This window comes from Pseudonaja textilis, chromosome 2 (genome assembly GCF_049901715.1).
Source record: "Pseudonaja textilis isolate UNSWEBS1 chromosome 2, rPseTex1.2, whole genome shotgun sequence".
Lineage (NCBI taxonomy): Eukaryota > Metazoa > Chordata > Lepidosauria > Squamata > Elapidae > Pseudonaja > Pseudonaja textilis.
Genome location: NC_141991.1, coordinates 44320828 through 44336504, shown reverse-complemented (window position 1 = coordinate 44336504; position 15677 = coordinate 44320828). Strand labels below are relative to the sequence as shown.

The 15677-nt window shown below is 37.1% G+C and overlaps 1 protein-coding gene and 2 long non-coding RNA genes across 4 annotated transcripts in view; 2 read left to right on the top strand and 1 right to left on the bottom strand.

The window, feature by feature from the left end:
* LOC148126839 (uncharacterized) overlaps positions 1–15579 on the bottom strand; it is a 400892-nt gene extending 385313 nt beyond the window's left edge. The window contains exons 1-2 of the long non-coding RNA XR_015741625.1: positions 14841–15579; positions 12398–14805 (exon numbers count right to left, since the gene is read on the bottom strand). This is a non-coding gene — a long non-coding RNA (uncharacterized LOC148126839). The remainder of the gene's footprint in view (positions 1–12397; positions 14806–14840) is intronic.
* LOC148126838 (uncharacterized) overlaps positions 1–15677 on the top strand; it is a 185219-nt gene that overhangs the window by 143596 nt on the left and 25946 nt on the right. The window lies entirely within an intron of this gene.
* TMEM43 (transmembrane protein 43) lies at positions 99–13605 on the top strand. Of its 2 annotated transcripts, none has more exons than XM_026723111.2 (12): positions 99–309; positions 3359–3508; positions 4256–4390; positions 5590–5684; positions 6745–6794; positions 7984–8053; positions 8366–8436; positions 9362–9483; positions 9675–9749; positions 9853–9954; positions 11012–11129; positions 11728–13605. In XM_026723111.2, exons 2-12 carry the CDS (start codon positions 3368–3370, stop codon positions 11928–11930), a joined length of 1182 nt encoding a protein of 393 aa, XP_026578896.2. In that variant the 5' UTR covers positions 99–309; positions 3359–3367; the 3' UTR covers positions 11931–13605. The 2 variants fall into 2 exon arrangements, with proteins under 2 accessions (XP_026578896.2, XP_026578888.2); XM_026723103.2 differs by having other exon boundaries at positions 3356–3508.

The window sequence follows — 15677 nt, the reverse complement described above, 5'->3', positions numbered from 1 at the left end:
TCCCAGCAATGCTTTGCGAAGGATAGGCGGGGTCAGAGACTTAATTTCCCTCTGGGCTCCACATTATATCCCCACCCCACATTTCGCCTCTGCACGCACGCGCGCGCACGGGCCATCCCGGGTTTGTGAAGGAGGGCGGAGCTCGCTGCGAGTGCTAGAAAGAGAGAGAGAGAGAGAGAGAGAGATCTGTAGATATCTTTTTTTGGGCGTTACATCTCCTTCGGGCATCAGATCTCTTCCTTCCACTTTTAAGTATAGCTCAAGGAGTTGGTGCATTTTTTAACAAAAGCTCCAAGCGCGCCGATATATGTAAGTATGGGCTTTTTCCCACTCTATTTGTATTAAGAAAAAAAGTTTGGAAGTTCCTTGCCATAGGAAGCGGCAATGGGAAGAAGAAGGGGTCATCAGCCTCTTCTGCAAAGCACCCGAAGGCAGAACAAGAAGCAATGGATGGAAACTAATCAGGGAGAGAATCAGCTTGGAATTAAGGAGAAATTTCCTGACAGTGAGAACAATTAATCAGCGGAACGACTTGCCACCAGAAGTTGTGAATGCTCCAATATTGGAAGTTTTTAAAACCAGCCACTTGTCTGGAATGGTAGGGTTTCCTGCCTGAGCAGTGGGGTAGACTAAAAGACGTCCAAAGTCCCTGCCCACTGAGATATTCTGTTATTCTGTAGCATAGAAATACTAATAAATAAAAGTATACAACCAGTAAGAAACAAGTAATCTCTTCATGGGTGTGGACAGCCAGGACTGCAATCCACCGCACCTGATTTCAGAGGAAAGAGGCAGGGTAACTGGCAAATCAGTCAGTCAAGGCTTTCTTTTTATTTTTAGGAGAAACACAGTTGCTATATCCAAGGGATGGTGATAGGATCTCGCTATTTTTGGTTAGCAAGCATGAAAAATGAATAGTTTTTCCCTTCGGACCAAATTCTGCACAAGGATAAGGTGGTTGCTGCTGAATGATTTGACAGAATGAGCTTGCATGTAAGGGTTTCTGCTTGATTTCATGCTGCTTCCAATATGCACATACATTCCCATGGAAAAGGGCGTCGTCTTGTAAATTGTTCTGGAGTGTTGTCACTTGCAGTGTTTAAAATGGGCCTAATGCATTCCGATGTTTGCATTCTGGCACAAACTTTTCTGATTGGGTTTAGTAGTTGCTACTACCTTTTGAAGTGTCTGGGCTTTCACTTTCTACTCACCATAACAATGTCCACCCCTGGGTAAACAAATGACACGATTGAGACTGTGGACAGCAGCTGTATTACAGCGTTGTATTACTGTATTTAACTGAAAGTAACTTCTTGAACTGAATGAGACTTATTTCTAAGAAGGCATGCATAAAATTATATTTCTAAAAAAGTCATGTCTGAGTATATTAAAAGTGATGATTAATATAACTCAAAAATCTGCAGAAGTTTTCTTATTAAGCTATTAAAAAGTTTTTGTGCTAGTAAGGAATTGGCTAATAAAGAACTAATTTAATGTTATTTCTAGCTGATTTAGTTCAGAAGGCACATAATCTGAGAATAAAAGAAAGAAAAAGAAAAATATGCTTCCTGCAGAAGACTGCCCTTGTTTCTTCTGTTTGTGTTTTGATATTTAGACTTGATCCTGTTCTGTTTGCCATGGCATAGGATATATATATGGATCACTACAATAACATCTTTACTTCAGATTAACCTTGGAAGAGGAGTTTCTGTAAGCATGGGAGCAACACCTGAGTACTATGACTCATTAAAACACCCATGTCTTTTTCAAGCATAGTGTGACTGCTGTAAAGAGGCTTTCATGGCAACCAAGATATTCTTGGGAACAAATCTGTATTTTTTCAAAGAGTTGTAGGTAGATGTTGTATTCTACTTCTGAAAGTTCTGAAGAGCCTCTTCTAATTGAATCCAAAGTTTGTGCAGATTTTCTTTTCACAGATTACTTTGCTGTTGCTCTGTCAAAAATTACGTATCTTTGTTCCATACATGTTGCTCTAAGCAACTATTACAAAATATTATGGCATAGACACACCTACAAATATCTTTAAATTGGATGATAGGAATTTTGTTATTGCTTTTGTTGTGCTTCAGTTGCTAAGTTTTGTCTGACTCTTTGTGATCCCATGGTCCACAGCATGCCTTATTTATTTATATGTAATAAATATTTATTAGTATAGCCTTATTGTTTCCTTAATGCAAATTTTAAATTGTACTGTGTAAACCTATAACCTGCTAATTTTGAGAAGAAGCTTCTATAAATATTATGGCTTTATACTGGAAAGTCATGCATTACAATAAGCATTATGCAATTTATTCAGTTTTGGTTTGGGATGGTATGTGAAAGCATATGGTATCTGGCTCTTCGGTTAGCTGAATTTGTGTTTTTTTCTATGGTTTATTGAAGAAATCTTTGTGCACACACTAGACAGTAGCAAGAAATATTAATGGCAAGATTCATGCAATGTAGTCAGAGGTAGACAAACATAGCTTGTGGGCTGCGTGTCATCCCTAAATCCACTCCAGCATTTTGAGATTACACTACAAAAATCAGCAACTAAATAGACTAGTTTTGGGCATACCTTTTCCAAAGATGCCACAGAGACTTGGAAGGCCTCTGAAATGATGTTCATTCTAAGTCACAGAAATCAGTGATGTAAGTGAAGCTAATTAATGCCAATTGTGGTTCTGCAGAAGGAAAATTGGATTGAAAGAGTACTTCCAAGAAAATAGAGAAGTTAGTCTTTTTCCATCTGTGGATAGCACTACAGCTGAGTTTCTGCCCTCCAAAATAGGTCCCAGTTGATGCAGTTGTATTTTTGCTCATCAGGTGAAAATGTACCGTATGTTCTGACCTTACCTCTTGTCCTTGAGAAATCACCATTGCCTCCTTACCGTCACTAGTAAGACCAGTAAGTGCAGCTATGTTTTTCATTATTGGTAGATTTCCTAGTTAGAGAATTTCTTGTAGCTGCTGCTACTCTGCCAATTTCTACAGTAGTCCTTGACTTACGCCACACCTGAGCCCAAACTTCCCATTGCTAAGGAAGGCAGTTATGAAGTAAGTTTTGCTCCATGTTGCGACTTTTTTTTTTGCTATAGTTGTGAAGAGAATCACTGCAGTTGTTAAGCAAATCATGTAATCATTCATCAAACCTGGCTTCCCCAACAGCTTTGCTTGTCAGAAACCGGCTGGGAAGGTTACAAATGGTGATCACATGACCTCAGTGCCGTTGTAACTTCAAACAGTTCAAACGGTTACTAAACAAACGCTAGTAAGTTGAGCACTACATGTACTTGAGTTATAACAGCTGGTGGAAACAGATGTGCTGTTCAATAACTCTTTTTGTTCTTTCCAGTAGTTCTCTGAAATGGGTGGAAAGAATGAGCATGTGAAGACCACAACTGAGCATAAGCCTGGGTTTCTGGAGCGCCTGAGTGAGACTTCTGGAGGGATGCTTGTTGGCCTCGCCACCTTTGCCCTGTCTTTCTACATTCTTTTCACCAATGAGGTGAGAGAGAATGAGTCAAAATGTCAGATTTCAGCTGTTTCAAGGCTGAAACACTTCTCTTGCAAAATGCTTACGGCATGTTCTTTTATGAATGAAGCAATGAATAGTTCTGACGATGGAGACTCTCAGTCATCCAGGTCATGGATGTCCCAAAGGTGTTTTTTCAAAAGACAGCTGGACTTTCTTTGTTTTTGTTTTTTTGAAGACATTTTGCTTCTCATCCAAGAAGCTTCTTCAGTTCTCAACAATTCTCAGAACTGAAGAAACGAATGAGAAGTGAAACGTCTTCAAAGGAAAACAATAGAAAGTCCAGTTGCCTTTTGAAAAAGCACCTTTGGGATGAAGACTACTAACCTTTTTAAAATGCAGTTTCAAGGAAATCTACAATCCTGTATATATGTATAGTTCACATTTTAATATTTGGCATCAAACTCAGAATTTTAATTCAATGGTTCCTTTTGCCAAATAGTTACAAAATAGTTTTTGTAAGCTGTTTTGCACAATCAGTGCATAAACCCTGTATGCTTCCTGTCTTCCTAGATATTATTAGTGGATTAGATTATTTAAAGAAGAAAAGTTGATCGTTGAGTTCCTGCAAGCAAAGTACTTTATTTTTTTCTTGTATAAATGAATTTTCATTAAAAGAAAATCTCATCTGTGTGATGATTTCAGCATGATGCTGTAGGGACAAGTCCTTACTTCAAAGGTCTACTTGAACCACTTTATTTCTCATTTCATCATTCCTAGGGGCGAGCTTTGAAAACAGCCTCCTCTTTGGCTGAGGGTCTTTCTCTAGTTGTCCCACTTGACAACATCCAGATTGTATCCCATGAGAATGACAAGAAACTTGTGCACTTATCTGGTGTCCTTAGAACATCAAAGGTAAATTTCCTTAGTCCAAAACTTGCTTCATCTTTTCACATTAAAGATTTTTTTAAATGCATTGCTTCTTCTGTCTCTTTCTCCCCCATCCCCGCCCCCAAGTCTTGCTGTGCTGACTCATTGTGTTGCTGGGGGGTGGGGGTGTTGTTTCTGAGCGGGATAAGCAAAGGATGTTGGGAGTGTATGTCAAGAGTATATATATTCCCAGCAAAGCCACCTAAGCCACGAAGATCATCCCAGGTGCTGAGCTAAAGCAAAATGGCACCAGTAAATGGACAATAGCAATATGACCTTTATTGTCATTCTTTTCTGTGGGCACTCTGACAAAACATTAAAAATGAAATTCTGTGGCTGCTTTCACAATTACATATAGATATGCTACATACATACATGCATATGTATATACCTACACCCTAACATATAAATACATATAAATATTAATCACTGCCCATCTTGAATACATAGCGGAAAAAGGAAGCTTGAGAGTATTCAAGGTTGATATAGTATGGAACAAAACTGTGGCTGAATCTGGAGGTTCTGCTTCGGATCCTGCCTCCTCCCAGAAGGTAACAAGGAAAACCGATTGTGAAGAGAATGTGTAGCGTCCCAGACAATCTTGTGGCCACTGCTCAAGCATCGCTTATATGCTATATGCCCTGGATAGAAGGGAGTGAAGTACCAACAATCTTTTCTGCCATCCTCACCACTCCCTGCACTGCCTACCTGTCTGAAGCAGTCATGCTTCCAAACCAGACTGTAATGCAATAGGACAGGATGCTCTCGATTGTCCCTCCATGGAAAGTGGTAAGGACAGGGGAAAGAAGGTACACTTTTCTCATGCGAGAAAATATAAAAAGATGCCAGAGATAGATGAGGCGTCAATTAATACTACATTGGAAAAGGCAATGATAAACCAAGAAAAGGATGGCTGGACTCAGTTACAGTGGCGATGAGTGCAACATTGGGGCATGTGAAAGAGCAGGTTAGGGACAGATTGCCATGGAGGAAAGCTATCTGTATGGTTGCTAGCAATAGAAAACAACTTGATGACACATAATCAAGCAATCCTCTGTTCTGCTAGATTAAATGACTTGTGGAGAAAAAAATGTATCTTTTTCCTCCCTACTGTGCATGCTGAATATCTAAGGAAGTCGTTGTAGAAAATAGCTTTATAACTGATGTTTATTTGCATTTGCTAGCCTCTATATGATCCCAGCTATGGGGTTTCTATCCGGGCAGTCAAGCTCAAACGTCAGGTGGAGATGTATCAGTGGGTTGAATATGAAGATTCCAAGTAAGATGCTTACCGTATCCATGTTTTCTCTGTCTTAAACTGTGCGTGTTTCTAAGGATGGTGACAGTGGAACAGATTTGTGTGAATTTTAGAATTTTATATAATCCAGTTTAGGATTAAAAACAATATTGGCGTATTTATTATTATTTTTCCTGGCTGACTTTTTTTTTATCCATGGGAAATATAATAATCGCTTGATTTAACCTGGTATCTATCCCCCCCTCCCCCCTATAATAACTACTGTAGTGATTCAAAGCTATAAAGAGAGAATGAATACAGAATTATGAGTCATTTGTTTATAGTTGGTTTCTGGGCTGGAAAGAATGAGCATCTGAGAGGTGATAGGAAAATAACCAACGGTTGTCATGCCTACAGCAGCCTCCATATCTCATCTTGGGTGTGATGCCAAACTGTGCTACAGCGAAGCATTATGTAGCATGAAACTTGGACTTTTGGCTCTCTTTCAGATTTCTCAGGCCCAACAAGGATAGGTGTATTTATTAGATAGCCTATGTAGATGAGAAATTTTCAGTGAAGGTTTGAACTAGCAAGTCCCAGAAGGAAAAGAGGCAGAAGAAATGTAACTTGTCTTTTAGATAAATAATCATCTTTGTCTAGTTTCATTAATCTCAAATCCAAATATATATCCTCATGCATTCAGATTAGTTCTCTTATTTGGAAAGGGTTATTATTTAAGCTTTAGACAAGAGAGAGATTGTGCTATAGTAAGATGCAAGAACATAGAAGGGTAGGCAAAAAAACATCAAACAATGAACTAATTATAAAGTTCCTTCTCTGGAAAGAAGGCCTACGTTTTTTAGTGAACTGTGAGATACAAAGTTTCAAAAGTTGATACATTTATGACTTGGAAATGATTTACTAAAGCTCTACAAAATCTTTTAAAATAATAGTAATGGGGGGCCCACCATATGAGGGCATTCACATTCACACAAATTAGTTAAAAATTTGGCTAATTTAAATTTAAATTATTATTTATAGTAAAATTGTACTTTTCAGTACTTTATGCTTATCTGATGATGTTTTTTCTCCCTTCTCATAGAGAATATGAAGAAAATGGTGAAGTAAAGAAAGAAACAAGATATTCTTACAGTAGGTTTGCTAGTAGAAAATTTTGTCTCATAAAACAATTGCTGGGTATGGCTTTAATATCAGGCTCCTCTTCTCCAGCTAGGAAAGAGCTGTCCTTGCAGCTACAAAAAATGATGATGAAAGGTGTCTGTTGAATTTTTACTGTCATGTTGCTGTTATAAGGGAGAGCCACTGAAAGAGAAGTTACTAATTTTATCTATAACAGAAGCATGGAATCCAGATCATAAAAAATACTGTAATATTCCCACTATATTTCTTAATATTGACTCTGGTTCTGGACACTGCAGTATGGCATTTTGAACTTGGAACATTGTTTTTATTGCTTTTGCATTCTCTTTTATTGCATTTGCATTTTTTATTGTATTTGCATTCTTAAAATGAACTAAGCAGTTAATCTTTTTAATTGACTCCAAAATGCTGAAGGAAACAAACATATATTTTCCTTTTTAGCCAGGATGTTGCATCCACATTACTTATGTTTATCTTATGATGAGTTAAGCTGATCTTCAGTGCTTGCAGACCACAGAAAGCAAGTTTTCATTGGATTTTCTTCATAAGATCATAGAATTGAAAGGTGGCTTGATAGTTATCCAGTCCAAGCCTCTTCTTTGGAAACGACCTGCTTCAAACAGTGGTTATCTCTATTTGAAAATCTCCAAGTGTAAAGGAATCTGAGAATAACCTTGGAAGATGATGGTGTAGGGGAAGAGATGCTGCCTTCCTGTAGAAGATATATACTATTTTACTTTTTCTCGGTCTTCTCTTCTGCAGGCTATATTTACTTAGTCCCTTTAACTGTTCATCATCAGATTCAGTTTCCAAACCTTTTCCCATCTTCACTCTACTTTGTTATTGTTCTTTTTAGACTGTGGTGTCCAGAACCAGAGTCAACATTGGGAAATATAGAGTGGGAATATTATTTTTCATGATCTGGATTCTATGCTTCAGTTAATAAATCTCGAAATAGAATTTGTCCTGTATTTGTGTCTGTTCGTAAACAGTAGAATCTGAAAAAAACCCATAATTAGCATGTACTTAGAGAAGAATTCTGCTTGTGATGTTCATCAATATCCATTCCCATGTAAATGCATGAAAAATAATAGGGACAGTGGAACTATCCATGATCTGTGACTCCTGGGATGTTTTCAAGGAATCAGGATACTATTCTTAATATTCTTATTTCTTTTAGATACAGAATGGAAATCCGAAGTTGTGAATAGCAGAAATTTTGATCGAGAAATTGGACATAAAAACCCTAGGTAAACTTGATAGTATTCTTTATTATGGCTCTTCCGATACGGCCCTTAGGATTCTAAATTAAGAATCTGAGTAAGATTTCTAACTGATTCATGGGATTGTATTCTGGAAGTTAAACAAAGTAGCAGGATAGCAACTGTTATATATACCCACCAACTGTTTTCTTGGTGGGTATACTTTTATGCTAGTTGTTGTGTTTGGAAACACTGGAGTACATCTTTGTGGTGGTTGATAGCTAGAAGACTCACTAACTTTTTTGTGACTTGGTGTCCACCATGCTAAAATTCTTCTGGTAATTCTTTTTGTCTGTGCAGTGCCATGGCTGTTGAATCTTTCACTGCAGTTGCCTCTGATGTTCAAGTCGGCACGTTCTTCCTTTCCAGGGGTATGAAGTTTGGATCTGAGATATGTCTAAATATATGCATACTAAGATATAAGGCACATAAGGGGAAAATCCTTCCAACTTTTTAAGATTTGGAAGAGTAGCTAAATAAAATTTTAATTTAAATCACACTTTTCTAATTCCTGTGGTTTAAATTTTATGGAGCAGACCATGAGACAGTATCTCATGGATTTTTGGAATAGGTATCACGTTCTAAATCTAAAGCACAGTATAGTTATTCTATCTATGAGATATTTGGCATTCTTATCTGGAAGTTAGCTAAGTCTGCCTGTAAGTTCTTGTGGTCAGGCATGCTGTTCCCCATCACCATGCCTGCTTTTTCCTTTTTAATTTTGCATGGTGAGACAGGAGAATTAAGAAATGGTAGAATTAAAAGCTATTTTTAAGCTGTTGAATTGAATTCCTGCTCAGTGCAAAAAACAGGCACCTGTGACAAATGGACTTTTAGGGCTATTCAAGAACACATTCACATCCACTATATTTCTGGGTGGTTGTTTCTGCAGTTGAATTATATTTATCATCAGGAACATTTTTCTAACATTAACCAAGAATCTGTCATTGTGGAATTTAAGGCAGTTGTTCCATATCTGATGTTGTGGGATGATAGAAAATACATTCTTAATCTTCGTCTATGTGGCATTCATTTGGGTACTTGAAATGCTATCATATTCCTTCTTGGTGTCCATTTTCTTCATAGGAAGAACTTGGAAAGTTTATTAGATGGAATAGAATAAGGAAATTTCTGGCATGACACCATGAAGGATGGCTTTATTTGTTCCAGGCTCTGGCCATGCCCAATTTATGTTATGGCCCTACCTCCTGAAAGAACATGGCTTCATTGAAGTTTCTGAAATGACTCCATAAGTCTCAGTCAAAAATGATTTCTTATCCCCACTTTTACTTTTAGGTCTCATTGAGAAGATTAATAATTTCAAGCAGATGAGCCTGTCAAAATTGGAAGATCCTCACGCCGATGTGATCCGCTCAGGGGATTACTTCTTTCACAGTGAGAATCCACGACGTCCAGAAGTAAGAATGGAAGAGGAGAATAAACAATTGTCCATCTGTTTCCTCCCCGCCCCCGCTCAACATACACTTTTATATATCCTTTGAGGATGTGATAAACCTGAGCTCAGAGAATAATGACAATCAGATCTAAAATCTTCATTGGGAGTCTTTAGTTGCCCAACAGTTTTGTGTTTTTTTCCGTCTCTTTTCAGGTTGGGGATCTTCGTGTTTCATTCTTCTATGCAGGTTTGAGTGAGGCCTTCTCACACACGGTTCTACCAGATATGGTAAGTGTTCCATATCTTTTCAAGACCTTCTCATGTAATTAGATAAAGCTCTACAATGTCAATGTACAAATTTCTTTAATTTCTCACCTCGGCCCCTTTTCAGGTGACCATAGTTGCTCGTCAGCAAGAGGATCACTTGGTTCCATACCAAACCAAATCGGGGGATGTCTTAAATATTCTCTATCTTGGAGAGCTCACGGCTGAGGTAAGGGTTACAAATTAGCAGAGGGAGAATAGTAGAAAAGGGTTATACGTGTTCTGTTTGCTTAAATAAAGCAAACACAACATGTGTAAATAAATCTCTCCCCCCCCCCCCAACATCCACTTGAATTATCACTTAATGGAAGGGCTGTAGCTCAGAGTTGAAGCTCATCATTACAAATAAAACAACTCTGAGTCGGTTTCTGGCTGATATAGTGCCTGATGGTGAGACTCTTATCTGAAAACCTAAATAGCTAACTTAAATTGGTGTGGGTTAACTTCCTATAAAGCTAACTTTTCTCCAGTTCTGCTGTTAGAATTTAGTCCTGATCAGTGTAGATGCTTCATTTGTAGACATTTTTCCAGTTCAAAAAAATGAATGCATGGCCTTGCTTTCTTGTTTAGCAGCATAGATCATTTTGATGGATTAAAAAGTGTTTTCAGTTTCTGCAGAAAAAAACAGTAATGCTTATAGACAAGGAAAAGGCATGAATGTATAATGTTTTGCATGTCAAGAATGGCACATGGGCCTTGAAGATCTTATCAGGGATTGTTTGCAGGATGGATCAAGAGGAAAATTAGTATGTTCTAAGTAAAATCTGTTTTTCTTAAAATTCTACCTATTCATAAACTGATCTTGCCTGTACCTCACTCTTTCATCCTTCTTATCCTGTCTTAAAAATATTGACCTGAAGTTTAGTTGCAGTTGAAAAATCATCATAAATGCTCTGATGATGCCATGAGAACAAAATTGACAATATTTCTTTCATTTTCAACTAATCAAATTAGTTAATTTTAAGCATGATTTGTCAAAACAATTTCAAATTGTAACCTAGGGTTGTTCAAGGAGTTGTTGTTCAAACCAGCATTTCTCTTAGGATATGATAGCAGATTATGGAGGGGAGGGGAATAGGTTCAGACCAATTATGTTAGATTAAGCCTTGGCATGGTGTCTACTTGCATCGTGTATCCTGCTGATCAAAAGAGTTAGCATAATTGGATGCTGATAAAATTCCAAGTATATGACTGGAAGTGCTAACTAAATATCAAATATATTTCAGGAAGTATTTCAGAAAGAACATGAGAGTAATAGCATGAAGACCTGGGGCCTACGTGCAGCTGGATGGTTGTCTATGTTTTTAGGCATCAGCCTTATGACAAGAATTATTTATACCCTGGGTAAGTGTTGCCACTATCCTCTTAGTATGATTTATAAATAAAGCATTAATTAAAAGTTGTACCGAAATACCTTCAGGTCTAAGAAACATAGTAATCTAACATGATAAAGAATATTAATAATTACTGTGAAGCTGAATATTGTTCCTGGACTCAAATGTTGACTGAGGAAATAAAGATTTTCCTTTCTCGTGCTTGTATTAAATGAATAGTCCAAGGGATAGAATTGAAGAGGCATTTCAGTAGGCTCAATTCTCTAGATATGATAATTCATAGGAATGTGAGGGAAAGCAATTAGTTATTTCAGTGTTACAGTAAAGGAAGTGTTTCTATAAGCTATGAAAACCAAGTACTAATCAAAGCTAATTAAAGCCTGTGGTTAATGTGAGAATTGAATACTAATGCTATTCTTTATTATTGAGTACTGAAAACATATTTAAGTAAAAGTTTGTTTTTTTCTTCTTTGAATGGTCCATAGTCTGTAGAGACAAAATTTCAATGAATTTGGTAGGCATTGGATTAGATTTAAAGTAGATTTAGTTTGCTTTTGTAAGCTTGCCAATGAAATTTATTTATTAATTGTTATTTTTCCTTATTCCAGTGGATTGGTTTCCAGTTGTCCGGGATCTGGTTAACATTGGTTTGAAAGCATTTGCCTTTTGCTTAGCCACTTCTCTCTCATTGCTGACCATTTCGGTGGGCTGGCTCTTCTATAGGCCCTTCTGGGCACTATTGACTGCTTTGTTGGCTGTAGTTCCCATTCTGATTGCAAGATCTTGGGTTCCACCAAAGAAACAGCAGTGACATCATGGAAGAAGCATCTTCTTTGTACCCACATTTCTTTGGACACTTCATACACTCAATGCTTTTATTTTATTTGAAGAAAATACCATCACGGATATTTTTGCTCAAAACAAAACACTTCTTTATATTGCAGTACAGAAAATGCAACATCAGCGCGTTCTGTAATCATTTTAGATATGCTATTTTCATTATGCAATCCCGGGGTAAGGAACTAAGCATTTCTGAATTAGATCTCCCAGGAGTCCAAAACCATGATCAGGGGTACTAAGATCCATATATATTTAGACCAGTCCTGCACAGCTGGTAAAAAAGACCACATTGATAAATTTAAAATATTGCACAAATAGCAATAGCACTTAGACTTATATACCACTCCATAGTGCTTTACAACATCTCTGGGTGGTTTAGTCAGCATATTACCAAAAGTCTGGATCCTCGTTTTACTGACCTTGGAAGGCTGAGTAAACCTTGATTCCATCAGGAGCAAGGACTGTGGGCAGAGTTAGCCCACAACAGTGGCCCCCAATCTTTTGGTCACCAGGGACCAAATCTGCAGAGAAAGTTTTTTCTGTGGTTTTGCCTGCATCCTGCGGATGGGGGTTTGCTTGTTTGTGCAGCCTGGTTGCTGGAATGCAACGGATTGGGGATCCCTGGCCCACAATACTGCATTCTAGCCACTGCCACAACTCAAAGGGATCTGTGATGCGCCAATTAGCTCTTTGGTGACAGTGTTGGAAGAGGCAGTGAGGCCTGCAGGTGCTCAGTAGCATGTCTTTCAGAGTGGCAGTGAATTTATTGACTTTTTTAAAAAATGCTGGAATGCGGCATGAGGCTGCTGAGCTAATCAGATGTTGTCTACACATTGACAGGTTACATATCAAATGAAAACAAAACAAAAATGTGCAACTGCCCCAATTTGTGGAAATAGAAAGTTGAATGAAATGTAACAAGGCTAAGCAAATTAGGCTTCCTATGCAATGTATGTAAAATGTCTTCCAATCTTCACAGAATAATAGGTATATGGACTCAATGGGAACCATACGAGGCTTTGAAGAGTGGGTAAATCATAAGATTAATCTATTCCTTATCTATAACTTCATGTATTATAATTTTACTGCATGCAACTTTGTGAAGTTTTTGTCATATTTCACTTTTCTTCATTTTTGTTGTTACTATTCTGTCTGAATTCCCATGTAGGTAACTTACCTTATCTCTAACATCTTGAATTATATGTGGATCAAAGTATCCTGCACCACTCTGGTATTGCTGTGATGCTGTTTATTTTCATATTATATATTCAGGATTGCTATATCTCAATCTTATGATTTATTCTTATCCCATGCTTCATTTTTTTCAGTAAGTAAAATAATTTATGATCTCAGGTGGACTTTTTTTTACCTTCGACTTGAGAATTGTTTCCTGACCCAACTCAGTAATTTACTGATAGTTTCATGAAGAATTATGACTTTTAAAGATAAAACCAAAGATATATCCCGAGGGAGAAGAGACTTTCTGCTGTTCATATAACTTGCTCCATGGGCAAATTAATATGTTTGTTTTTTACTGAAAAATTATGAAGAGCAGGTCAGGTACTCAATGTATTGATGGTACTATGACAAAAGTTTTATTTGAAGCCTGCCCGATTTCAGGAAAAAATAAAAAGTGCAACACTTTAGAACTGGGTGTTTCAAATTGTTGATTTTGTACAACAGATTTGTACAGAACTTCGTTGATTTTGTCCAGACAAGACATGTGCTTTGTATATAATGCTAAGCTAAAATGGTTAACTTACATATTATAAAAGCCAATTAATTTCTTTAAATCTAAGACTGAAATAATATGTTAACTGCTCATACCCAAAGTTTTTGATTTCTAAAGCTTCAGTCATTGCTTTTTCTGGGTTCAGAACTGTAAATTGTGCACACAACCTTCAATTCAATTGGATAATTTACAGACTCCCCATTGCAAGCCATTATTGCCAGCAATGAGATGATCCAAAAACATGGATTAGATAGAAACCTTTTATATGGATGCAATCTGCCAAGGTGATAAAGATAGGCTCCGATACTTTATATCTAAAATAATTGTCAGTATTATTCTCAGCTCATTGGAGATACATCAATTAGTCTAAGAGAAACAACTAAACTAAAACCCTAGGAGTAAATAAAAGTTCATTAGCATCATCCTGGACCTGCCTTTTTCTTGAATTTAGGACCCCAAACTTAAATTTGGATTCATTGTTCTGGGGCTATCTAATGTCATTTCACTAAAGTCCAACTACAATTTGCCATGGAGTCATTTTGTTAAAATGTCAGTTATATCACTGGTGCAGAATGAAGCATGGTGGCTGCTTCCAATTAAAATCTAAGTTTGTATTCTTTATTTTTAGAATATCATATGTAAAAGTTTATATGGATGGAAATGCCTATTTTCTATTTTATGAATAAAACTTCAAGAAAAATATATGATTTGTACATGTGTTTTGAAATCACAGTTCAGTATTAAAGGTAAGGTACCATTTAGGTCAGGGTTCCTTAATTCCTGGGCCACAGCTACCAAGCAGGAAAGGTTGGGGATTGACTTAGATCACCAAGTACAAGCTCATGTTTAATACAGGAATCCATTATAAAGTATCCCAAACAGATACATGTCTGTTTCAACACATCCAGCAAAGGAACATCTGTCATCTGTGTTAAGTTTTATCCATAAAATGTTCTATTGCTAGGAAGCTATCTTCTAGCATTCAGTTGGAATCAATTTTCCCAATTTAAAATAAGGTATTCTATATCCTATATTCAAGAACAAGACCATTCTATATGTGACATCCTTTTAAATTTTTGAAGAGTGCAATAATTTTTCCCCTTCAATCTTTTATCTTACGAACAACCACCTGTATTAAGGTCTGTTCACAGGACTTAGTTTCTAGTCTTTTTAGCCTTCTCTGTTCCTCTTCCAATGTGAATCCTTCAAATGTGATACCCAGAACTGGACAAAGTACTTGAGGCAGAGGCCTGACTAAAGAAGGATAAACTGAAATATTCCTGTATTTTTCCAGGTTATTTTTTTTAGAAGAAATCTACCCTAGATTTAGAACATTTTAGTCTAATAACTTAAGGCCCTCCTTGCAAGGGAGGCAGACTTCTGACAGGAATATTGCTGCTTATAAGAGATTACTTGGCTTTTCAACTTTCTTGACCCAGAGTATAACTGAAGCTAATTCCAGAGCAAATGTCACAACTACTGGGACTGTGAAAAGGTGAAAAGGAGGTGAAAAACACTTAAAATGTTAAGATCTTTGAAAACATTACTTCAGCAACTAAAAATAAAGCTTTGTTTTAAAAGTTCCTGTTTTTATATTTGTGTATAATTAGGTAAGTTATTAGCATTTACTGGGGGGAAAAAAACCCAGCTTGAAATAAACTCAATATATTGCTATTTCAACTTCCAGAACAAGTTACAAGTGCTAGTTATTGTATAAAAATCCACCACAGCAGTGGATTGGGCTCTATCATGGACAATTTGATCAAGCATAATTCACATATTGAGTGGGCCTGTTAAGATTCCTTCTGCATGAGAGGTAAACGAAGTATAGGCTCCCAAGACAGGGCTTCTTAGTAATGTCCTTCACATTTTGGAACATGCCTCAGAGTGATACCTGGCCTGACCACCCTTATATTTTGAAAGGTCTTTAAAATCTGTTATTTCAGAGAGACTGGCTTGTAGGGAGACTGGAAGGCTAGTATATCC